Source organism: Poecilia mexicana, unplaced genomic scaffold, assembly GCF_051168715.1.
Source record: "Poecilia mexicana isolate PSO_F unplaced genomic scaffold, ASM5116871v1 scaffold_16, whole genome shotgun sequence".
In the NCBI taxonomy this organism is placed as follows: domain Eukaryota; kingdom Metazoa; phylum Chordata; class Actinopteri; order Cyprinodontiformes; family Poeciliidae; genus Poecilia; species Poecilia mexicana.
Window position 1 is genome coordinate 3912971 of NW_028263385.1, and position 25712 is coordinate 3938682.

At 38.0% G+C, this 25712-nt stretch overlaps 2 protein-coding genes across 2 annotated transcripts; one reads left to right on the forward strand and one right to left on the reverse strand.

Moving 5' to 3' along the window:
- The first annotated feature begins 3852 nt into the window (after positions 1-3852).
- Positions 3853-14794, forward strand: bcan (brevican). Its single transcript, XM_014989017.2, has 14 exons — positions 3853-4050; positions 4916-5308; positions 5603-5777; positions 6182-6309; positions 6774-7067; positions 7159-8031; positions 8521-9204; positions 9691-9924; positions 11405-11509; positions 11604-11762; positions 12925-13007; positions 13195-13339; positions 13416-13598; positions 13825-14794. The coding sequence occupies exons 1-14, from the start codon at positions 3891-3893 to the stop codon at positions 13938-13940; spliced, it is 3732 nt and encodes a 1243-aa protein (XP_014844503.2). The 5' UTR covers positions 3853-3890; the 3' UTR covers positions 13941-14794.
- A 1631-nt stretch (positions 14795-16425) lies between these two features.
- Positions 16426-20431, reverse strand: hapln2 (hyaluronan and proteoglycan link protein 2). Its single transcript, XM_088013739.1, has 5 exons — positions 19769-20431; positions 18775-19140; positions 18454-18570; positions 18180-18362; positions 16426-17634 (listed from the first exon to the last, which is right to left on the reverse strand). Exons 1-5 carry the CDS (start codon positions 19860-19862, stop codon positions 17357-17359), a joined length of 1038 nt encoding a protein of 345 aa, XP_087869865.1. The 5' UTR covers positions 19863-20431; the 3' UTR covers positions 16426-17356.
- Positions 20432-25712: the final 5281 nt, after the last annotated feature.

Sequence of the window (25712 nt, forward strand, 5' to 3'; positions counted from 1 at the left end):
ATCCTCAAAGCAGCAGCTGGTTGCCAAATCCAGTTTGCTTCACTCTGGGCTTAGAAAAACCACTATGCTTTTTTCCCACAACACTTACACATATTTTTATTGCATGTTTAATGTTTTTTGTTTATTATATTTAGTTTTTAAGGTTAAGTGCTCTAATTTATTTATTTTTTGACCATTTTTTCTGTCATCCCATTAGAATTGTGTTCTGTATCTGGTTACTGCATGGTTGGGTAACCTGTGGACGTGCCACTTCTTTACTGTCACCTCCATAACGCTCAAGCAACAGAATTCCTACAGTATGAGTTCTGCGATGGCTGTTGTTTTCCTCACTGTATTTGAGTTGACTTTTTGCACTCAAACTGAAACCAGCAAGTTGAGTCTTTCCACATTGAGTTTTTGTCAGGGTTTTAAAGTATTTGTCTTGCTGCACAGCGAGTCAGCAGCTAGCATCTAATAAGAGCCAAATCATTCCTGTGAACTCAACATCTCTCTCAGCACTCAGTCATGCTGTTCGAAGCCTCTTTTCTTTCTCGCCGTTACCTCTTTTCTCTTTGAGATCTCCCTTGCTTCCAGCCCTCCCCGGCTGCTTCTTGCTTCCTGTCAGATTGTGCTCGTCAGAAGAGGGGGTGTTCAGGTTGCCCCTGGAGATGGGCTTCCATTGAGGTGGTGTGATGTCGGGCTGGTGGGCCAGACTGGAGAGGAGCTGCAGAGGGGCAGAACAGTGAAACAGTGGTGGTCCTTGCCATGAGAAAGCGCAGGAGAGAGGGGGAGGTCAAGTTGGACCAACCGGGCCACAGCAAGTGGTTTTGCACCCATTTTCCAATCTGAATGACAGTGAAGTTGAAAGCAGCATTTGAAACTTTGGTTGTGTGTCTGAAAGACATCCAGGGTCAGTGAGTTCATTCGCTTTCAGTAATTTAGAGTTCTGGACTTCTGTAAATACTCAGAAGTCATAAAGGGTATCTATTTATAAACACTTTATTATTGCTTATCTTGCAAAAATAGGACAATTATGAAGAAAAGGCCAACCAGTGGTTTCATATCTGCATATTCATTTGACAAAGGCAAGTTATTTTTGGAACAAGGTTCACAATATTAGGAGCAGCTGGAGTAACTAACTGGAAATGATAATAAAGAGCTGGTTCACATGAAGATTTATTTATCCACAAATCTTATTTTTATTCACAAAATGATTATTAAATAGATTAAAATAGTGGTGATAATTTATTGTATTTTTAATTATTTAGTATGAAAAATTTACCAATAATTTTGATTAATTGTTATAATAAATTTCAGCTGTTGATGGTAAATGAAAAAACAGGACAGACTGTATGATCGAAAATGTTTTTATTTAGTTTTTCCACTGTTCCATGAGTGCATCAATAAATATCATTTGAAGATTTGAAAATTCAATATGCAGTGTGGTTTAGAGTTATAAATTACACTTTTTAAGTAAGAATAAACCTATTATAATTGGAAATATTTTTCAAGAATAGCATTTCTGTTAGTGTGCCACGCAGTCACAACCATAAAATTACCTAAAAATAGGCAATAAATATAATTTTTAATAATAATCTTTATCATCATCAGAATTGTACAACACAATATTGGGATAAATATAGCCCACCCTTAGACTAAAGGTAACTTTTGAAGACTGATTGCTCCTAGTTGTATCATATTTGTTAAATTCAATCAGAGAAATAGATGTGACAGAATCACGCTATGGCCTTTTTGTCAATGTGAAGACTGATGTTGTCAAGGGTGAAGGACACAAATGCAGAGAGCAGGCAGGTGGTTGAAATATTTAGCTAGATACTTAATAAAACTTACCAAAATAGAAGTCCACTGAAAATAGACAAACACCAGGCGATGTGCTGGAGGTAACAGTATTGCCAGCTTTGCACTAAACTATTTGCTAAAACACCAGTCTTTTCATCTAACTTGTTGAAATGGTAAACTGGCAAACCTTTTCACACAGCTGGTGCAGTCCTTTAAAAATGTAGCACACCCCTTCCTTTCCCTTCACCTCTTTGCAGCCTGAAATGACCTTGTTTGACAGACTGAGTAGTCAAACATCGTCTCTTGGCCTTAACCCCGTTTACCTCAAGGTGAAGTCATTGACTATTCAGTCACTTTGTGATGCCTGGCTTTGTCTTTGAGATGTTGCCTGGGATGCATCCTTTGCCAGGGGAAAACCAGCTCTATTTGTTTTCCTCCCGTCATTGTCTCTGGCTATATGGCCTCCAAGCTTTATGGAAATGTAGTGTTGGTAAATGGGATCAGTCTGTGACGATCATTGTACCCCAAAGCTTAAAAATACTGATATTCTTTTACTATTTTGTGGTCTTTTGATGTGTTTGCCTTTTTTTATGGCAATCCAGTTGCTTGTACAGAAAAGCAACTCTCTATAAGCAGCAGTATGATATCATCATTCACTTTGCAATCCTGTTAAGCTTTTTAACTCTGGTTTCTGTTTTCATCAGATAACTGCTACACTGACATATTAAAATCATACTCTTAGCACATTTACCTTGAAATTGGTCGATTTCAAGGTAAATTGACCAATTTTGACCAATTTTGGATGGATTGATGTTTAACATTTTGTGAAAAATGAGAAAACATGCTGTTTCTTTACCTATTAATATCTTCTATATATGAATATTTAGCCATCAAAAGCTCTTTCCAGGAATTTATTTTCAGCTTTCAGCTCCCATGTGGCCTCTCAGTCTTCAAAGCTTTCTTCTTACAATGTCAAAGTTAAGTCTAGGTATTAGAAAAACTTTGAGTGATTATGTATTAATCCTGTTTTGATTAGATGTCTCCCCTAGAAAGAAACCCACAAAACAGTTTTAATTCCCTTCATCATTGCATACTCGTCTCAGCCTGAAGGAAATGTTGCTTTGCAGGACTCTGAGGGCTCCAAACACTCACTGATAGGCTTTCTTCTCTGTTTCTAATTTGTTCTTTTAACTGCTTGCATAAGAGTAACTGCTTGAACCTTTTATGTTTATTTATCCTCATACTACAGGATTTGATTTTGTTTTTATCTCTGACTTGGACATCAACAGATTTTTTATAGTGCTCTGAAATAAGATTTGCTTTTGATCTGCATTTGAAAATCTAATTATACATGTAGCAGGTATTCTTACAGGTTTTTTTAAGAAATTGAAATGATCACTTTTATAACAGTGATTATCACTAAAGCTAAGGTTCTTCTAGGCCTTAATAGGAGAACAAGAAAAAGAACAAAAAAAAAAAAGAAAATGAAAGCTTTCTTCATTATTTGTAGGGAGATAATGACATTAACAAAGCTAAGTTTCTGTCTGACCTTCCTGGAAGTTGTTAGGAGATCAGAATTCAACTCACACTCTGCAGCTCCTGAAATCTGACTCACAGCAGCTAGAAAGCTCCAGGGACACACAGGCAGTCCTTTGGCTTGTCTCAGTCCAAATGGCTGTTTCAGTAAACACACACACGTTTTCCCATGGGGCTACTTTAGATATGAGGCATACCCTCACGCCACAAAACTAACCATCCTAACTCAATGATTTCCCTGAAGCTTATGAACAATCAAACTAACTTTTTCTTAAACCTGCAGTAATACTGCATAATCTCATATGATCTTAAAAAGGCAAGGAAAATTTGATCCGGTAGCTTTTTTTTATGTACAAGCATTCTGGATCACATTTTCCAGCTACTAAAACTAGAAACTGTTATAAAAGTATGTTTATAGTTAAACATATTTATTTTTAAGACTGAATGTTATCACAAGATCTGATGTTAAGGTACTCAAATCATGGGTTGATCCCTCCTGTTCACACATCAGTGAGTTTCAGTTTGAGGCAGCGGAGTCCAAGCATTTTGCTGTCCTGATCTCAAATGACGGTAGAATGGAGACCGACATGCATGTCCGCAGTAAAAGTAGTAGTTTAAGTGCAACCCTTCCTTTTCTCCTTTTGTTTTGTAGACTGGACATATCTCCACACCTTCTGCTGTTTACCCTCTACCTCCTCATCCTGCCATCGTCCCCGACTCCCCACCAAGAGTCAGGTACGCACTTCACCGCTCCGTATCAACTTAAATTCTTCTATTTACCAGCAACATCTGTGATTTTACTAAGCTAATATTTAGGAATGGTTGGGTGTTTTTGGTTATGTGTACTTTGAAAGTAGTCTTTAAGTTTGGCTGAATGGAAAAAAAACAGTTTTAACAGGCCCCAATGTAGAAAGATCTAGTTGTTGGTAGCATTATGAAATTTTGTAATAAAAGTAGCACCAGAGATTGTTTTGATAAAGTAAAATCGACTCTAATGAGAAACTCTGTGGTGGATTGGGTTAGTAAAATTTAGGATTAGTTTTTATACTTTCTCAGTTTTTTTCCCTAAATACACCATAACATTGGTGAACAATGTACTGATCTGGCTTTCTATGTATACAGTGGACCCACGATATTCAGGCTAGGGACCACAACTGACTGTTTTAATAGTTCAAACCAAACACCAAATATACCTCAAGGTGCATCAATATGCACAGTGGCAACCATCTTGGCACTGCCACAGAAGCAAACATTCATGGTCTTCCTTATTTCCGCTATTTGGGGTACAGCCAGTCAGCTCCAAGAAAGATAAATGGTGCTCCTGGAATGGCTGCTTTGCAAATGCAATGTCAATAGCATGTCAGCATTGCACCTAGGCATTTTAGCTTCATTTTCTTTGTAATATTCAAGATGTGTTCTATGAAAAAATCAGCAAATTGGGAAATTTTCTGCAAATAATTTGGAGATGCATTTTACAGAAAAAAAATCTGCAAATACTAAACTTCAAATAGGTGGCGGTCTACTGTATATATATGTTAGAACATAAAATGAAAACATTTTAAAACATCACTCAAAATGACTTTAATCCCTTTCCACTCAGATGATTTCAAGCTTCTCCAGGTTACCATCCCTACCACTGTGCCTGTGCTTGCCATGCTGGGGGGTTCACTGACTCTGCCCTGCCTGGTGTCGCTCACCCACCCACCGCCGTCCCCTCCCACTAACGGGCGCCATGCTGTGTTGTCTGTGCCCCGAGTCAAATGGAGCGTCCTTAGGCATGGCCAAGAGACGGAGATCTTGGTGGCCCGTGGCGACAGGGTGAGAGTCAACGAGGTCTATAAGGACAGAGCCTCGCTGCTGAACTACGCCTTCTCCCCTGCAGACCTCACCCTGCGGCTGGAGAGCCTGAGGCAGAACGACACCGGCTTCTATCGCTGCGAGGTGCAGCAGGGTCTGGAGGATGCTGATGATGTGGTGCTGGTCAAGGTCAAGGGTGAGATGCATCAAGAATAAGTATCTATTGTTAGTTTTCAAATGATGAGATACAAATGGTTTAGAGAAAAAAATGAATAGTAATATCACAGTTTAACAGTTTGTTCAGACTTTAAAGGAAAATCAATGGAATTCTAGTGCTTTTCCTGAAAGCAGACCATTTGAGAAACTAATTGTTTATGCACATAAAGGTTCACCATCAGAAAAGGTTTTGCTCATGTCTGCATGATTTGCAGCATAACAGAACAAACGAGGATGTCTGACCTAAAAAACCCTCTCCCTCTGTGTTTGACAGGTGTGGTGTTTCATTATCGCGATGCATCCAGTCGCTACGCCTTTACCTTTGAGCGCGCCACAGCGGCCTGTGAGGAGATTGGGGCTGAAATCGCCTCCCCAGAGCAGCTCCTCGCAGCCTATCACAGCGGATACGAGCAGTGTGATGCAGGATGGCTGTCAGACCAATCCGTCAGGTCAGGATCTGAGATGAAGTGGTCCTTCTGGACTTGCAAATTTTGTGTTTTGAGTGATAAAGCTCTGCAGCTTTTTAATGAGTTTGGAAACCCTCCAAATCTTTCCTGCTGCACTGTATGAATAGCAAACCTGATCTGACATCTCAATAAGAGCAGCCTGGGATGCATCAAGCAGAATCTAGTAGATGGGGGTCAAAGTTCTCCACTTACCCATCCTCCATTTGATGTGCTCTGCATTGACACATCAGGAGACAATGACCATCCCAGAGCTAAGAGGCTCTTGTTACATCTCTAACCAAACACTTCTGGGCACTTCACTGTGTTGACAAGGACCCTAACAAGCATTGTCATTACAGATGAAGAGGCAGCTGAGGCTTTAATGATGTGTGACTTTCTGCCAACAGATATCCCATTCAGATGCCAAGGGAGGGATGCTTTGGAGACATGGACGGCATGCCGGGAGTACGGAACTACGGACTTTTGGACCATGATGAGCTCTATGACGTCTACTGCTATGTGGAGAATATTCAAGGTAAAACATTTAAGATGGGGTTCGGGTAAGATGATGTCAGAAATAAATTTCCTGACCTGATGTAGATTTAGACTATTTAATGTCAAAACATTTCCATACAAAGCCAATGAAGAGATAAAGCAACAAAGTCATAGTTCTAGGATGTATCTTTCATTCAATGACCATAGCAGGGGTGTCAAACTCCAGTCCTCGAGGGCCGCTGTCCTGCAGTTTTTAGATGTACCACAGGTACAAAACACTGGAATGAAATGGCTTAATTACCTCCTCCTTGTGTAGGTAAGTTCACCAGAGTCCTGCTAATGACCTAATTATTCTATTCAGGTGTGGTGCAGCAGAGGCACATCTAAAAGTTGCAGGACACTGGCCCTCGAGGACTGGAGTTTGACACCTGTGCCTTACAGCTTGTGACGCACGACTTCTTTGAAGGAGAAAAGTTAAGTTATGATGTGTTCCTCATGTCAAAGGTGAGGTGTTCCATGGCTCCGAACCCCAGCATTTCACCTTCTTGGAGGCTAAGGCCTACTGTGAGAGTCACAGTGCGGAGCTGGCCACCACGGCTCAGCTTTATGCAGCCTGGAACGATGGACTGAACCACTGCAGCCCGGGATGGCTGGCTGATGGGAGTGTGCGGTACCCCATTGTCACCCCTAGAGAGCGCTGTGGAGGAGGGGAACCTGGAGTGAAAACCATCTATCAATACAGCAATCAGACAGGCTTCCCTGATATTCTCTCTCAGCACGATGTCTATTGTTTTAAAAGTAAGAGAGATCTATTTTGTTCTTGTGGAGTGGAGCCACCCCAAATTTGGTTTGTTTTGCTTCTATATTGTCGTTGTGTTCATTTCTCCAGGTGATAATGGCCCTTATACTGAATCCCCTCAAGATGCTCTTGCCACTGAGCCAGAGGACATTGGCCAAGACATTGTTTTCCAGGCCACTCAGGAGGATGCCAGCCTGAGTGAAGTTGCACCAGAATGGAGGGAGGAGATGCAACATCCCCAGAAGGCAAATCCAGTAAACCAGCACCCTGAAATTCCTTCACAGACTGCGACTCCTCTGTCTGATCATGAAGAGACGTTCGCCACTAGCGAGAGCTGGGAAATGATAAAAAAGGAAAATTACCCTGATTCTTATCAGCCAGCACCTAAAGAAACCCCAAACAAAGATCACCAAGAGTCTCTTGTATTTCTGACATCTTCTCCAAAGTTTGGTGCCGTAATCAATGAGAACACTACTCCTGTAACTTATATCACAGCATCAGAAACTGTGGTGCCAACAGAGGGTCACACCCCGGAGACTGTGAGCTTGGATTGGTTGGCTGTTAATGTCACGTCTGAAGGTGATGTGGAGGAAATTCATCATGAGGAGAATGATCTTCCAGTTTCACAAGAGGACTACACAGCAGGTGTCTCTTCGGGACCTTTCTCTGTAACTGAATCTGCTGTTTCAGTCGCATCAGAGGAAAACGCCACTCATACTGTTGTACAAATTTCAGCTGAAACAACTTCACCCCAAAATGAAGAAGTTGATGTTCCTTCCACCTCCATGTTTCCATCTTTTGCTGAGAGTTCGGCAGAAGAGATTTCCGGAGAGGGGACTAATGATGCTCAGGAAGAGGAAACTAATGATGCTCAGGAAGAGGAAACAAAGGATTCTGTGACGCCTAATTTTATGGGAATTGACATTTTGTCCACTTCTGTCATGGTCCCCACTTCTGACTCAGGTAAGTAAACTCTAAAATTTGTGATTTCACTGAAAAAGAAAGTTTTGTACCAGTTACAGTATTTTGTGAATGTTAAAATCACAAATTTCAAACCTTCTAACTTCACCATGCCAGTATAGTGCACAATCATAAAGTCGAGGGAAAATGATACACCATTCTAAAAAAAATGTATTTCAAATAAATATTTAAAAATCATGGAATATCTTTGTTTTCAGCTATCTTGCTCTGATACTCTTTAATAAAATTCAGTGGGAACAAAAGCTTTCAGAAGCCACTTTATTAGAGACAAGAGTCCAGCTGTGTGTACAAAACAATATCAGTAGGTTTGAACATCTCATGGAGATAAATCCATTATCTGGAAATGGAAAAAAATTAAACCTACCAAGATATGGCTATCTTCTACTTCTCAGGAGGGATAGTCTCTCAAAAAGGCAACTGGTAGTGGTGGAGTCTGAAGAATAAATCCTTCTGACTTTGTACTTTTGACAGGTTATACCCTCACCCAGGAGCACTCTGATGTACCAACAGAATCAGCTCTCCAATTGAACATTCATGATGAGGATATAAACAGCTCTTCAAACTCTACAGAACTTGATGATTTAACAGAGCAGAGTGGACACATCCATCCAGCAGAGTTACCAACCGTAGAAATGCCTCTAGTGACAGATGAGACATTCCTGGTATCTCCGGACTCTGTAACACAAGTTCCTCTTTCTGTAAAGGTGGAAGTCAGATCCAATGATAGAACATTTTATCCAGAAAGTCCCACTCCTTCTGAGGTTGAACCTTTGGAGGAGAATCAAGACCCATTAGAAGAAAACCAAGATGTCTTCCTCAACACTGTCCCAAATCCCACAGAGGATGATTTAAATGAGGGGTGGGATGAATCCTCTGGTGAAAACCCACAGATAAATCCTGAGCTCAATGTGACAAACCCGACTCTCTCAGCTGACCACACCATTAATGGCAGTGATGCTCCTCCTCTGACCGAGATAAAAATCACACTGATCCCTGATCTGAGCCTCACACCCAGGTGGGAGCCAGTGCCTTCGACCCCAACAGCACTGGAGTCTCGCTCTGATCGGGAATACAGTGCAGAGCCTCCTGTCAATGACAAATCTAATGAGATCTCTAAAGAGCAAGAATTTCCTAGAACATGGAGCAGGACTCATGGTAAATAATAATGTTATCTCTGGATTTTGCTCATTTGATTTTATAATGGTTGTAGTTCTTTTCTGGCAGATGCATGGACTGGTAATAAGTTGGGTATGTAATTCAAAGAGCCCCCTTACCACATTTCACTCTGTAATTAGTTTAATCCATCTTCCCATGAAGTCTGACCAGCTTTTATCAACTTCTAATGTGAAGCATCCCCACAGCACAATACTTCCTCCACCATGTGTTCAACTCTGTGCTTGACATGAAGGTCAAAAAGTTTGTTTTTGGCCTCACATGAGCAGAGCACTTTTTTCCACATCTGCCCTGTCCTCTTTTTGGCAAACCCTTACTGTAACTGACTTTTTACGGCCTTCTTTGAACAACTGCTTTCCTCTTGCCATTCTTCCATTACACCAGGTACATGGAGAGCACATGTCCATATCAAATGTATTTATCTGTGTTTCTATGTGAAAATTCACACTGATGAACTTTGGTTAGCAGCGCAAGGATCAGAGGGAAGTGCAGGAGAGCCCACCACAAATGAGCCCCCAGTCCACATCTGTACATGGCATCCTGAAGAAGAGGACAGTTCCCCTGCAGCGCCCACTGCTGGTGTGGATGTGACTATTGCTGCTCCCCATTCAGATGGAGAGGTTTTTAAAGTGAATGAAAGGGAGCACACAGCCATGGGGGCTGCTCTTCCTGCTGCCAAAGTTCCTGCTGCAACACAAGGAGGTTCGTCATACTTTTGTGTTACCTGGATACATTAAAAAGAAAAAAGGTGTTGCATCTGTAAGATATTTGCTACCATTTCTGCATCTTCAGTCTTTAAAGAACAGATTGATTGACGTTAATATTGAAATCATTTATTGCATGACTTATCCAAAACATGAACAGGGTTGTGCTGGAAAGAACTGACAAACTACCTGCAAAAGATATAAAAAAAGAGAAATGGATAGGATAAATATTGTTATTTATCTGAGAATGCCAAATAAATATACAAAACTAAAATTAAGTTTTCTAATTTGTTTGAAAGCTTTTTAATTAAACAGTTTCCAAGATCAAAATTAATCTTTTGTTTATTACTGGGATTGAACCTTATATATTTAAACCTTGAGGTACATTACTCTTAGGGAGAGTATCGAAAGTTTTTCAAGACTGCAACATAAAGTTGACATTTACAGGACTGTGGCCAGCTAGCAGGGACTAAACTTGATTTAACAGCTCCACCTGGTGGTGGCTCCTCAGACTCCACAGGAACATGACATTTACTTTTTTCAGATTATGAAAAATGGGATTTCAGAATAGTATTACAGACATACGTCCTTCTATGCCAAAGACAAAAAACAAACATAAAGTTAAAAAGTATGAATAAACAGAATTTTACAGTCGGGCAACAACTGCTACAACTTTATGAACAGGTTATAGTTACTGTATGGTTTTACTTTTACTTCTTGCCTCAGTGCAGACACCAAAGCTATCTTATATCTTTGGATATGCTTATTCTCTGCAGGACCTTTTGTCTTAATTTGAATATATCCCCTCTCAGTTTGTGTTTTTCCACTCAAAATAAAACACTGCAGATAGTGGATAAAAATCTTCTGATTTCCAAAAGGCTACCTTTAGCATCCAATTAGACCAAATGCCCTGCATCATACAACAACTCCTCATGCTGACTTCGGGACCAGCTGGGGAAGCAGGTTGTAAAATAACTCCTAAGTGAATTAAATATGTCTTATACTCAAACATTCAAACAATTTTAATCATCATCATTTATTACTAATAACTAATAACTACTTTATTCATCAAGAAGTATTAAAACATTTAAAGTCAGTTATATACTTTCGAATAGTTTTTAATTTTTAGGACATATTAAAATCAAATTCATTTAGATTTGCAAATATTCCTCATTTACAGATCACTGAAAGTAAAAACGGTATACAGTTTTTCTAATTTATTATTGATTAAAGCAAAGACCTACTGAAGCACGACTTTAAAACCACGATAGATATTGAATTATGATTGTTTTTTTTGTTTTGTTTTTTTTTTACGTTACACCCCTAATCACAAGTGATATGTAAAAATATTCTGAAATTGAATGTCCAGTGAAGACATTATGAAGCAAATACTGACTATCTGCAACACTAATGTTGAAAGGAAGAGATCAATAAATGCAAAATTTTTTATATCATCTTTATCTTCCCTGTGGTTACAGACTCCTGCCTGGAGAATCCTTGTCTGAATGGGGGAACTTGTGTCGATGGTGATCCACTAAGGTGCATTTGCTTGCCTGGTTATGGAGGAGCCTTGTGTCAAAGAGGTGTAGTAACAAAAACAAAACACATTTCCTGTAATCCAAGAAATAGTCTGCAGACTCTTCCCACTAATGTGTTTTGCTGTTTATCCGGACTCAGATGTGGAGGAGTGTGAGCCAGGTTGGGAGAAGTTTCAGGGCTTTTGTTATCGTCACTTCAGCAAACGGCAAAGCTGGGAAGCAGCGGAGCAGCACTGTCGGTTGTGTGGTGGACATCTGCTTTCTGTCATGACTCCTGAGGAGCAACATCACATCAACGGTAAAACCTCGCTGAGGAGAGTGTCTGTATGCTGGGAGCGCTTGAAATCAAAGTCAAGTTTTTTGTTTGGGAACAGTGTTTTATTCTATATATAACTGATTCTGAAAAAGTGCACAGCTTCCAACCTAATGATAAAAAAAGATTTAAAAAATATAACTGATTCTTTTAGAGTCATTCTTTTGTTTAATTTTATTGCAATTATTCCATCAAAAATCTGAAAAATCCTCAAACCTGCTTTTGTTATTACATAAGTAATAGTTGGTTCAGTAGTACTTTTGCCACAGTTATTAAGAGTCACTGTGGAAGGTCCAGAGAGCCACTTGCAGCTGAAGAGCTGCAGCTTACAGACCCTTGGTATAAATGATGGATTGATAAATGAAAGGAAGTAGCAGATTTTTGGTTGAGGCTCAAATAAAAGTGCAAAACAGTATCATGATGGTGGCTTGTAAAGTGATCTCCAACTCAAACAACTCACCATAGCTGTTGAGGATGACATGGTAAAATAGTTTTGTTCTTCCTTCAACTGAAAAAACCTATTTTACACAATCAGAAAAACACTTCAGAGCACCACTCCATTAACCACCTGAAACAGATATCAGCCCAGGGATCTTCCTCCCCAACATTCCTCATTTTCAGACACTTGAAAGATCTCAAGTGCTAAAAATGTGTCCTGACATGACAGAAAAGGGGTTTCATGCCTTTCAACTTATGGAATCCGTGTTTTTCTCAGAACGCTTCCCGGTTGTAAATTCTTGTCGATATTTTGTCTGGTGGGGGGCGATGAGATCGTTATCTGACATTCCACTGGCTCCTCTTTCAAGCACGGCTCATTTTACCTGTACATCTAAACGCTCTAAAGGAGTCAGTTTAACAAAAGTCAACATCATAAAATGTGTAAGAAATTCAAAAGCAGATTTATACTCTTTACATTCTATGATGTTTTGCTGCACATTTTTTAAAATGCTGTCCTTAAACAAATCTAACTTTAACAGTCAAAGAAGATCCAGGTCCACAGTTCATTTTTGCACCCATAAGCCCTTCCACAGAAAGGATGTTCAAATTTAGGTTACAGGTTTGAGTAGGTGAAATATAAATGAACAGTTAATTCTTTCTGTATACTACTTACATATCTTGACAAGATAAATTATATTTTTATATTTAGATAAATACAGAGAATATCAGTGGATTGGATTAAATGACAGAACCATTGAGGGAGATTTCCGCTGGTCTGATGGAAACCCTCTGGTGAGTTTTTCCAGGACTTCTCAAACTGTTTTGTCTTTTACCAGAATTTTGACTTTTTATTTATTTATTTTTTCATTTGTTCCTGTCAATTTAGTAAATTTAGTTTTAGCTTGCACCATCTTTTCTTCTGAATTATGCTCAGTAATATCAAAAAGCTGGATTTGATTTAGCATCTTCCTGCTTTCAGCTCTATGAGAACTGGTACAAAAACCAGCCAGACAGCTACTTCCTGTCTGGCGAGGACTGCGCGGTGATGGTTTGGCACGATGGCGGTCGCTGGAGCGATGTGCCATGTAACTACCACCTGTCCTACACCTGCAAGAAGGGTGTCTGTGAGTTTTCTCTGTTGAAGACCTTTTCCTTTTTGGATTCCGGTTTTAAGATTCTAACTAAAGCTGGTTCCAACAGCGTCCTGCGGAGAGCCCCCTCGGGTCCACCATGCTCTGGTGTTTGGGAAGAAGCGGTTGCGTTACGAGACCAACAGCAGGATCCGGTACTACTGTGAGGAGGGTTTTATACAAAAGCTCAACCCTGTTATTAGATGTCTGCCTGGAGGCCACTGGGAAGCGCCTCAGATTACCTGCGTGCCAAGTGAGTTTGTTAAATGTCCTGCCTCTTATTAGCAATCACAACCAATAAATCACAAGCCTATTTGGCGTCATATGTCTCTACATTATATATTATATATTATCTTTGACCAAATAACAGTATTGGTTAGAAAATATATTTATTTGTAGAACACACAGTCATCTTGTTTTTGATAGATCATTCATTTTAACAATAACTGAAGAAATACTTCTGTTTTCTCCATCTTTAGCTCGTACAGTGGAGGGAGATTCCTCGCCTTCCCAGCCTGACCAGCATGAGGACGTCATGGTTGCAGCTGCAGAGAAAGCAGCACCACTTTACTGGGATATAAAGTGGAATTTTTAATGCCATCTTGTCCTATGAAGAAAATAAAAACACAGTTTTTCCCTGATTAATGTCTTAAAGACTCTCCTATTGAATTACCACATTATGGTTGTCTGTGTAAAAGAAAACAACCTCAGCTGAAAGTGTTTTGATCCAAATATCTGTCTTACTGTGCTGCAAAGAGTGAAGTTTGTTTTAAAAAAAGGTAGTTTATGAAGCATGTTTAGGTCATTTTGCAATAGTCAGCCACAGTAAATTTTCTGTCAAAGAATTACAAATGAAGAAAATTGATGGACATTGCAAACCATGAGAAAATGATAACTTTAATAATAATACTAATGTCTTTGGATCCAATAAAAATTACAGCAGAATGTTTGTTTTTTTGTGTAGAAAATCGTAGCTTAGATATCCATGGGAAAAAAAAAATCAAATTTGCTTGAGTAAATTATTAATAATCGGAAATGCAGTAACAATTGTGACTCAAACACAACACATGTATTTGGAATTTACAAATAACAAAAGTTAAGTTAATCTTTTCATTCCAATAGAAAATTAATGATCAATATTATTGGTTTACATCATCAGGAATACTGTTGGATAAATCTGAAAATGCTAAATCAAGACTAAAATATTGAATTTACTCATTTGCCATCATGATTATGTGCAGTTCATTTTATGCATTTCTTAGAAAAACATATTTTCTCAGATTTTGATGTGTTTTTTTTTATTTTTATTTTGCACATTGTGAACTTACTTCCAGAATCAACAACTCTGACATCCATTAAAGCCCCAGTGGAGTTGTTTGGTTTGTTCTTTGGAGTTTGAAATTTTATTCAATAAATGCATCAAGCAAATCTCTGAACAACAGCAAACAAGTGAACTATCTTTCCTTCTGAAGTGACTTCAGCAGGCAATTAGTTGCCCTCAGTTGCATTTAGGGGAATCAAATTATTGAAGGCTGGAAGCAAATGCACACCACACTTTTCACATTTTTATTTGTGAAAATTAATTTAAAAACAGTTATTTTTCTTCAGCTACACATTTAAGCATTTCTTTATAATGTTCTAAGAATCCCAATGAAATACTTCATGTTGCTTTGCTGCCTATATAAATGCAAATGTTGCCATTTATTGTAATAACTTTGACTTTCATGTTAGTACGGTTATTTTAAAAGCTAAATTATAGTTAACTAATTTACTATCTACTGCATGTTTTTGTTGAAGTCTTGTATTTCAAATTAAAGTTGAATAAGTCAATGTACGTTGATAAGAATACAGTTGAATGTGGTCAAAACTCAGTTTAGCAGTACAATATTACAGAAATGTCACTTTGTAACTAAACAGTCTGAACTACCAGAATTTGTTTTATGCATGGAGTTTCTTAGCAGGCCAAATTATATATGACTCACAGCTCTTCTAGCATTCTCTCTATAGGTTTCTGTAGGCCCTGCTTATGTTTTTTTTTTTTTTTTTTCTCACAGGAATTGAAGGCATGTGTTTATTTTCACGCTGGAGCTTTAGATAGCTCAACCATGTTTTAGTCCAGTGGACGTTCTGAAGAACTGATGGATATCAGGCCAGTAGGAGTTATCTCTATGTCTGGATAACAGACTGTATTCTGACTAATGTTTGCTTTGCTTTGTGCTTTGTGTTTGAATTTGCTAACATGGTTACCTGATCCAGAAATATGGCCTGTCAGATTAAGTTCACATTGTCAAACTCATGCTGGTTATCACACCTGAGGGAAACTACGGCTGCTCAATTAAACTCCAGATCTTGCAACGCAACTTTTCCTCTGCTGCAGGGAATAATGGGCATAATGACAAAGCTAGATGATTCAATAAATCATTGATTTTTAAAATGTAATGCAATTTGTTTAGATAAAAGTGCCAACAGTACACAGTGCAGACAGTAGTGAACCAGATGATTGTTCTTGCGAACTTTGACTCTTCTTGTCTTTTGGTGCTTTTTAAATTCTGCTTTCCTTCAGACTTTATAGTGTCTTCTTTTAACCTTTTATCTCACTAGTATGGAGGATTTTTTTAGCCATCAGCCTTCTGTTCTTTATTCACTTGCAGTGATATAATTCCTCTTACATTTATGGGTTGCAGTGTTCTGACTAAATTGGGACAACTTTTCCTCATTTCGAAAAAGCACATATTTTGTATCGGATGCAAATATTGCTCACATGATTTTTTCTTCATTTTAGAGAAATGCTGTAATACATCAATAATAAAGATCATGTTGAATGTTTGTTTAATTAATGAAGGGACAATGAAGTCTACATAAAAGCAATGAAAGGCAATAATTTTATAACATAACGAATTTATGCTCTTAAGAGCTGTTGATTGATTTTAACTCTATGAAAATGAAAATTATTAAAATTGCTGTGAAGAAATAAACATGTGGTCCCCATTTATCACCAAACAACAAATACGTTAATCCCTATAAATATAGAATGAGATAAAATTGTTTCTCTTGAATGGATTAATGAAGCTTTAGATGTCAGAAATCAGACATTCAGGACAACACCTGTCACATTTGGATGCAGAAACAACAGGAGGGGTTACATTGAAACTGTGTTTAATCTCATTTGTAACCAACATGTTTCGCAAGTGAAACTTTTATTTTCTCTCTAAAGTAATGTGAATTTCTGCTTAACTATAAATGTTCATTTAATTAATCTGCAGCATTTAGAAGAGTTCCCAGTAAATGTTAGTCAAGTCAGAGTTTAGTTCCTGCACTTTGCACATGGATGAATCTGAATTTGATGGTTACATAGTTTGATCCAATTACAGTGAAGAATGTTACCACCAGATGATGCCAGTCAGCCATTTGTGACATACTGGGGACTTTATCTTGTCTTGATTGAGAAGGTTTGAGCACGAAATGACACCCGGATCAAGTTAAGTCGTTTTTCATATTATTTAAAAAAAATCACACACAAATGTATGAATCTGCCAAAACTAATGCAATGATTCACACCAAGTCAGAGAAATATGCTCAATGTCATCTGGAATGTAATCCAATTTTTTACCTAGATAGTTGTACAAAATCCTGCTAAATATTAGAATAATTAAAAAATATATTCTATTGTGGCAAACACCAAAGAGCTTGTGACCCTAATTAGAAGCAATTCTAAGGCTAATTTATTAACAGTTGTTTGCTGTAAGTTTATTCATCTTTTAATAAGCTCACAGGAAGCATAACAGAAACATTACATGGAATCACCTGATGGTTTCCGCATCAGTCAAGAAGTTGTTATAAGCTGAGTTGATTGTTCATCTGTACTGTTAAATGTTTAATTTCCTACTTTGCTTATTACACCACTGATCTCAACAGCGTCTGTCACCTTTAAAGTTAACTCCATTGTTGCCACCGTTCTCAAGCTTGGATGCCAAGTTCTTCTTACACTGATTTTGTCTTTTCTAACATGTGTTATCTGTAACAATATGCTCCATAAAGGTGAGTCGTTTTGCTGGGGAATCCAAATGTGCGGACCCCTGCTTCTGGGACGCCTCCACAGCGTTTCCTGGGGCTGACGATGGGAAAGCGTACGCTGCCGTCTTTCAGCCAGCCACCATTACACTGGTCGTATTTCTGGAAACGCCAGGCGGCATAAAGCTGGCCGACCAAAGCCAACGCTGATCCCTGACGTTTGCAGGCGTAAACTGCCTGATCATAGGAGAAAGATCCGGTTATGTAGAAGACAGAGCCTGTCGCCAAGAAACAGACACAAAAACACAGATTCAATTCTGCTCAAAAATAAAAAAAATATGTGAATACTTTTATTTTGACTTTCATTATTTCATGCTCATCGTTTTTAACTAGTGAACAATTCCCCTAATTTATTAGCTGCTTATTAAATGTTCAGCTATATAAATTGTACATTTTTCAGTTAAATAATAATCTAAAGTACTTTGGATTGGTTTGTGTCTTGACGGTACTATAAAAATAAACTAGACAACACACAGAACAAGCCATCATTTAACTGGTTTGCAATAACTTGCAGAATTTGACTTATTTTGTTGTGAAGCTCAGACTTGAGGTAACAACCAACCTTTCAAAACCCACCATGTTTGTGACACAGCTGAAAGGAAGAACGGGTTATGTTGGTAATTGTTCAAATGTTAATTTGGACATTAACACTGAATTTGTTTTATTTCACAATTATTATTACATCAAATGCTAGATTATGTCCCCTTGAAGATATTGGGGTAGTCAGGCCAAAAGTTCTTTTAAGTTTTGTTTTCCAGCTCACCAGGTATCTGGGATGTGAAGCAGAAAGCATCAAACCGATCATGGTTCTTATTTTTTGGCCCATAACTACGAATGCCTGCAGGCAAGTTTCCTCCACAGACGGGTCGAGGATGAACGATTGGATAATGAACTGTTCCATCATGAATCCAGCCTGCATTGCACCAGTCCAACCCCTCCGTCCACGCTGCCAGAAGAAGTGGATTATTGTGACAAAACCAAACAGCACAAATACTGCTTCCATGAGGGTAAGAAATGTTTTGGGATAACGGTAATACCTCTGTAAAGCTGGCTGTAGGAGGCCAGCATGCCATCTTGCTCAGCACAAGCCAGCTCGGCTTCATGGAAGTTGAATTTGTAGCGTCCATGTTGACTTTGATATGGGAAAACCACACCTAGAAGCAAAGCCCCTGTTTAAGTTTCCTGAGCCCTGATAAAAACAATCCCTCCATGCAGGTTTTAGTACAATCCAGGTAGAAAGTGGATTTCAAGTTAGGACATTTGAATCACATTGCACTAAAAGTAAAGCTGTATTGTCAAACGCCAGAAAGAAAAACTCTTAACATCATCAACAAACACTGGTAGTAGTGGTTAGTTACCTTCAATCCTCAAAGTGATGACAATGTTCTCATCCTCAATGCCGTTTATCAGCTCACACTGATACCTGCCATCGTCTCCCAGCTCAAGATGGCTGAGCAGCAGGGAGGCGTCCATGGTGTGAGCCCTCAGCAGAGAAGCCCGCCGTCCAACAGGCCCATATGGCTTAAAAGCATTAGCATTTGATATCATTATGATATTCTGTTGTCCTAAATGCTCAGGGTCCAGCTTTGTCCATTTAATCTTGTAGTGGTTTGGTTTGATTCGGAGGATGCATGGCAGCGTAACGTTGTCTCCTCTTCGGCCGGCCACCTCCACCTGCACAGGAGGCTCGAGGAGATACTGAAGCTTCTTTGGTTTTGATGGTTCTGTGGGGAAAATAACACAGTCCTAAATATAGGCATTAGGTTTAAAAATATTTTATTTTGTGTATTTAGCCAATGACAAACATTTAGGACATGATCTATGATCATTGGTAGACACCAAGCTGTATAGCCAAAGATGCAACTTGTCTTCAGACGTTATTTCATTATTCCTTTTATCATTTAACTGTTAACTCAGTTTTGCACAACTTTTATTGTAACTTTTCACAATTCTTATTTTTTTATGTACTCCATGTTATCTAAGGCAAAATTTATGTTTGCCTACTGTACAATTTTGTGACAAAAATTTTAAGAAACCAATCACTAAATTAATTAAACTCTGACTTCTTAAAAATGTGTTTTCCCTCAGTTAAATTTGTTAAAGTGTTTGTCATCTGATTTACCCAAAATTAATGGTTGATATGAATGTCTTACAGGTTCAATACACATTTCAAATGCAAAAAGTCGTCATATTACACAAGAGAAGACTTAAATGTTTGATAATACCTCAAAGCTCAGTTAAACTCAGACCTGATAATAATACGTGACGTTCTGTTACATCATAGCATTGAATCTGACATAATGAGACACAGTCTGAAGTAAGAGTGGTGATGAAATAAATTGACAACTGTACCTGCTCTGTGGGGGTTATATGAAGCTGAAGACTGGATAAAGTAGTTTAATGTTATTACAAGAATCCCAGCAAAATTCCCTCTTATGGGTGTCATTTCTCTCAGCTCCTGCAGTCCACAAGAAATCCTGTTACATAGATTGAAATTTAATTACACATAATTTCTATTAGGAGTGGTTGAAAAAACATTGAATCGAGACTGATTCAATTTAGACATTTCTTATTTTTAACAATCAATAATCCTATCAACTAACTTTCTTTAAGTTATAAAGAAAATTGTACAAACCTGTATTCTTGATTTGGTGTCCGATTGTCCAGTTAGCCCCCAGTGCTGTCCGACATGACAGTGATAAACGTGTCCAATTAAAAAAAAAAGGAATATTCTTAACCTATTCCATTCAGTCCATTCCTTATTTCCGCTGTCTGCTTAGTCCAAATGTTGAATGTTCATCTGTCTTTACCTCTCACTTCCGTCCCCCTCTTTCCTGTCTCTGGTCATAAGCTCCTCTCTGATTAACAATGTGTATACAGGACTGTTGTCCTCTCTGCTCCAGATGTTAATGACCAAATGACGGTCTGACATTCACAAGCTTTCTTTCTGTGTCTTGTTGTTGTGACAAGATTTAAAACAGAATACTGGCTAACTAATGGAAAAGACAAAACAGGCCCTAAATCTATGACAAACTGTGGGGAAATTGCAGTAAATGATTTCAGGCAAACTACTAAAGGTAAAACAGAATTTTTAATTGATTTATCCATGAGGGGAAAATGATTGGACTCTCAATTTTTGAATTATTTTGAAACAGCGAATATTCTACTCATAACCAGCTTTTTGAGATATAAGTATTTCAGTGTTTAAATGCATAAAAGCAAAAAACATTGTAAATGTTCTGAGAATAGCCAGTTTGATAGGAAAGCAAAACAGTGTAAAAGGCAAAGCACTGCCTTTCTTTTCAGTGAGTTAGCTAATTTGACCAGAAATGCTCCATAACTCCTGTTTTCAATACTTTTCAGACATGAAATCATTGGTGATGAATTAACTGATCACTCCATTTCTTGTATCAACTCATTGAATCTTGCATAAACTCTCCAATATAAATATAACAATGGTTTAGACTTTCAGAAAAAAAAGAAAAAAAAAAGCTATTGCTGGACATTAGGTGAAACAGATTGTGTTGATTCAGGACTGTGAAACTGAACACATACTGAAAAACATCTTTTATGACAGATTCACACAGGTCTATGTGTTGGAACACAAATCCCAATGACTAAGATTACACATTTTGCATCCACAGTTCTGTAACACAACATTCATATGTGCAATAGCTAATTCTTTAGCAGTAGAGCAGAAACTAGGCAGAGTGAAGAATAAATGACCAAGGAATACACCACTACAATGTGCATTTAGCCATGTTTGTTTTTGCCCTCATTGGTCTGAGGCATAGCTGGAGAAGATGCTGTGCCGGATCTGGTTTCCGATGCCTCTATTCCCTCCAGACACAAAGGTGCCATTGTGAGAATCATCCCTTCAGTGCAGGAGCAGCAGGCGGTGAACATGCAAAAAAAAAAAACAAATTGCAATAATAGGATTCCTCTGTTTTTGCTGCTGTTGCTTCTCCATTGTGCCTCATTATCAATGGGACTCTTTCTTGTCCTCCAATTAGTATTCAGACAAACACCTCTTGGTGACAGTGGCCAACTGCTCCAAGAAGGACTCTGAGATAAATCCAACCTTTTACTTTTCAATCACAATTTTCTTCAGAGGACTAACCCTAATTATTCTGAATGGCATGACTGGTCTGGAGTTGTACGATTTAATTAATAATTTTGTTTTATGACCTCAGCAGCTGTAATTATATTCCATAAATGTCAGTAAAGTGTTTGCAACACAACCAGGAGATTAAAAACAAAATAAATAACAACAACAAAAAAAGGGTTAATAAATATAAATTCAAACCCACATCTTTCTAAACTCTGATGCACTGTACAGTTTTATTTTTTCATGAAAAAAAAATGAAACAGCAAACAGAGTTTGTTTCTTGATCATTTTCACGCTGTCAAAAATTATGTTTGACTTAAAGGGAAAATATGGTGTATTACAATACTTGTGTTGTTTAAAACTATTAGACTACAGAATAATAATGTAGCTTCTGGTTTGATGTTTTATGTTCTCAAGATTGTATTGCTGCCTTATTTGTTTAAAACATGTATTTTTTATGGACAGGCAGATGAAACATTGCCCTCTACTGTTCACCTTTTGGTGAACAGAAAAGCCAGTGTAACTTTTCTTACATTTTATGCCAATTTTTAAAGTCTCTGATTTACTTGTGTCATTTCCAGTTAAAAATGTACATGTGAGATTGATTTGAAATGCATAAAATTTCATATAAAAAGAAAAAAAAAATGAGTGCATTTTTGTTGAATCCATTAGTTGTGCAGTTTGTTTCATTTCCATCATTTGCTCTCTGCAACAGCTTATGGTTCTCAGTGATGTATTTCAGCCTGTAGGCAAATTCTCCCTCTGACTTTGTGACATTTCATTTCAGTGTTATTAATGACTATGTTGTTTTTCTGAAAGTCAGGTGCTTCATCAAAACGCCTGTGACACTGGAATCATGCTTCCCTTACTCTCCAATTATGGTTACAAATTCAAAGTTTGTTGGACGTGTCCCCACTTTGTCTGGAATAGATAAAAGGTGCTGTGATACATCAATCCGTCCTAACTGTAATCACTGACTGACTGAACGTCCCATTTTCAAGTAGATGACTGATGCTGATATGAGAGCAGGTTTCCCCGCCTTCAGCCCTGATGTAGTATCAGCCTCCACAGTGGTGGTGCATCAGTGCGTGACTGTGTTGACAAAACCCTGTGACAAGTGGTGGGGTCATAAACTCACTGCATGACTTGAAGAAAGAACGTCCTGACAACTCTGAATGACCCTTCTTCCTCTTGTGGAAACATGAAACCCCGAAAACCTTTTTAACATTCCAACAAATTCTCCGGAGGATTTCACCAAAGGTGCTTTAGGCAGAGACAGGTTTACTGTTTCATTTGAGCTTATTCTGACAGTTTGTGTAGGGTGACCTTCTTATTCAGCAAGCAAAGAACTTTATAACTGTTTCAAGCATAAGTTGCTGTCACTTTTTTATGTAGCTTATCAATGCTCAAATTAAACATCAGTGTAGATATTACAGTAACTGAAATAACATTTAGTTTTGCTAATGTATCTTTTTATTTAGAAACGTTTTAATGGTCAGTTGAACTAAAGAAATTTTCAACTGTTATAAATGAAATCTGTGATATAAATTTATAGGGTTTATATCACACTATCACACTGTTGCATAACTGCCTTGCATTTAACAATCATAAGAGGATGAGGAGTTCCAAGAAAATTGTGCTTCAGCACCCTCTTGTTGAAAATGACATTTTTATCTTTTGACATTAAACACAGTTTTCATATGCATAACATTTTCAATCTCAAGCTGAACATTGCTACTTAAACAATTATTTGAGAATTGTCTTCTGAAGCCAGAATTTCAAGTGGTAAAGCTGGAGATCTCTCCACAACCCCTGACCTCAAAATCCAATATCATTCAGCTAAATGCAGCAATAAATTATTTTAAAAAACATTTAATGTTAAGATGTTTGTGCCACTTAATACTAATTGGTAAAATCAATCATTGTTCTCAAATAAAGGTTTGCTTCTCTCTGTCACTCAGTGTGGTCATTTTGTATATTTTTTATAGGTCAGATTAGTTTCAAAGGCTCCCTTTGTGCGTTTTTTTTTTTTTTCTTTTTTACTTTCATGTGGCACAGTTTATGTGGTACCCCATGCAGTTTATAATTGCACAGACATGAAATATGACTCTTCCCAGGTTTGTCTTTCTTCTTTTCCAGGTGTTGTGAAACACCCCATCAAGGAATCCCTTCCAGAAAAGTGTTCACATCGTTAAGGAGCTCACAACTGTTCTTTGTTTAGCTAATCTGTACTGATTATAAAATTTTTAGTTATAAAGAACTTGTTTAAATCTACGAGCAAATCAAAGCACAAATTAGCGCCTGAAGAAACAAGTCATGTTTGACCTATTGTCCTCTACACCGAGTGATTTACTGATGGGCCTGTTGTTCCCCAGCCTATCACTTTGCTGCTAGCTTAGTTGTGTAACGTGGATGAAAGTCACACGGGTTGATAGCGATCTAAGTGCAGATACTGGAGAACGATATCTTTATGTTCCCATTCCTGTTTTGCTCTGTTAGGCCTGCAGCGCTTCTACAATCCCTCTTCTCCAATGAAGGCCTCAACACACTGGAGTAGCAGAACTGTGACAATTTAAGCTCCTGTAACTGAACATTAACTTTCAGGATGTCATAGCATTTTTTACCTAAGTCAAATTGAGTCAAGGTGAAAGATAACTATTCCATTTATTTTGGGTTTTATGTGTTAGTTTTTAAACAATTTCTGGTGCCTAAGAAGTTTCTCAAATTAACACTGACTTTATATATCCCACCAAGTCATTATTTATGTACCATAAACGGAGCAGAGATAAACAAAATGAAGTCCATTTTTTGTCTTTTGTTGGTATAAAGAGCTCAAACAGCGGCCAAGTGCAACATATAGCAGGGTGTGGGGTAAAGGTAAAGTGATTACCCCAAATGAGGCAGATGGTTGGGATGTGATTTTATATTGCCCTGGAAATACATTCATACCCATTTCGTATATTCTCACATTCCAAGCGGGAACTTTAATAGATTTTATGTGATACATTAGCTAAGATTTTATTTGTAAGGACCCAATTCTGTTGTACCTTTTTACAACTCAGTGTTTTTATTTCTTTCTTGCTAGATGCCCTGCCTTTGCCATGTCACATCTGTCCTGCCTGGTAAAATAAAGGGAGAAAAATATAAAGCTAAAATAAAATCCATAATAAAGAGTACAGAGTAAAGATCCGATTTTGATGTGTTTGGGACATTATTCCCATTTCCATAGAATGTTTTTTCTGCTTAACTTTTAGAAAGATGTTGTCAGGAAATGCATTAGGACAGCAAGCTAAATGTTTCCTCCTTGCCTGTGTTGGTGTCATTTTTGGCTCCCTGTTTAAGAAACTTAAGGGTGTAGTACTTGTACAGCCTCCAGTTTTTCTATTAAACTGTTGCATAACATGCAGGTTTAGTCTCGCCTATGTATCTTCTTATCTGGTGCCGCGTTTCTTGTGGTCTCCGTGTTGTTACTATAGATGTCGTCCTGCCTCTGATCGGTAGATTGTGATTGTGTTATCACAGGGGCCCTGGAGCCAGCCAGCTGCACTGATGGAGTGACAAGAAACACCAACTACTGTTAAACTATCCGTGGAATCCACACTTGGAGCTTTGTGAAACGTGTGGGTCACAGCCAACATGTCTTCATGCTCCAAAGACAAACTGGTTTCTTGTCTTTCATGCCCTTTTTATGCAACAGTGATTTATAGTAACAGCTTCTTTTGATTTAAATTAAATTGTCAGTTGTCATGTTCTCTGTCAGAAGTGACAGTGGAAATATATAAAATTGTTCCTATACAAGAAAGATGACAGATGAATAGATTTTTTTCTTTTCTTATCACTTACATTTTTATTAATACATTATTTGATGACTAGTAACAGACAACATACAAAACATCTATACATTAAGTTCTAAACATGTTAGAAGTGTGTTAGAACAATGTTTACTTAAAAAAAAAATATTCCCTTATAATAGGATTCCACTTTTGCAAAGTTTAGAGATCTTGAGTAACAGAAATGAGACTAAAGACAATTTATTGGGGAAAACTGAAATATAGCTTTGAGTAAACTGTACCTTCAGGAGCTGGTGGAAAAGAGAAGCAGCATGCCTGTAATTCTTTAGGTATTTTAGATTTTATATAAATAAAATCCTGACCCGACCCCGGATAAGCGGAAGAAAATGGATGGATG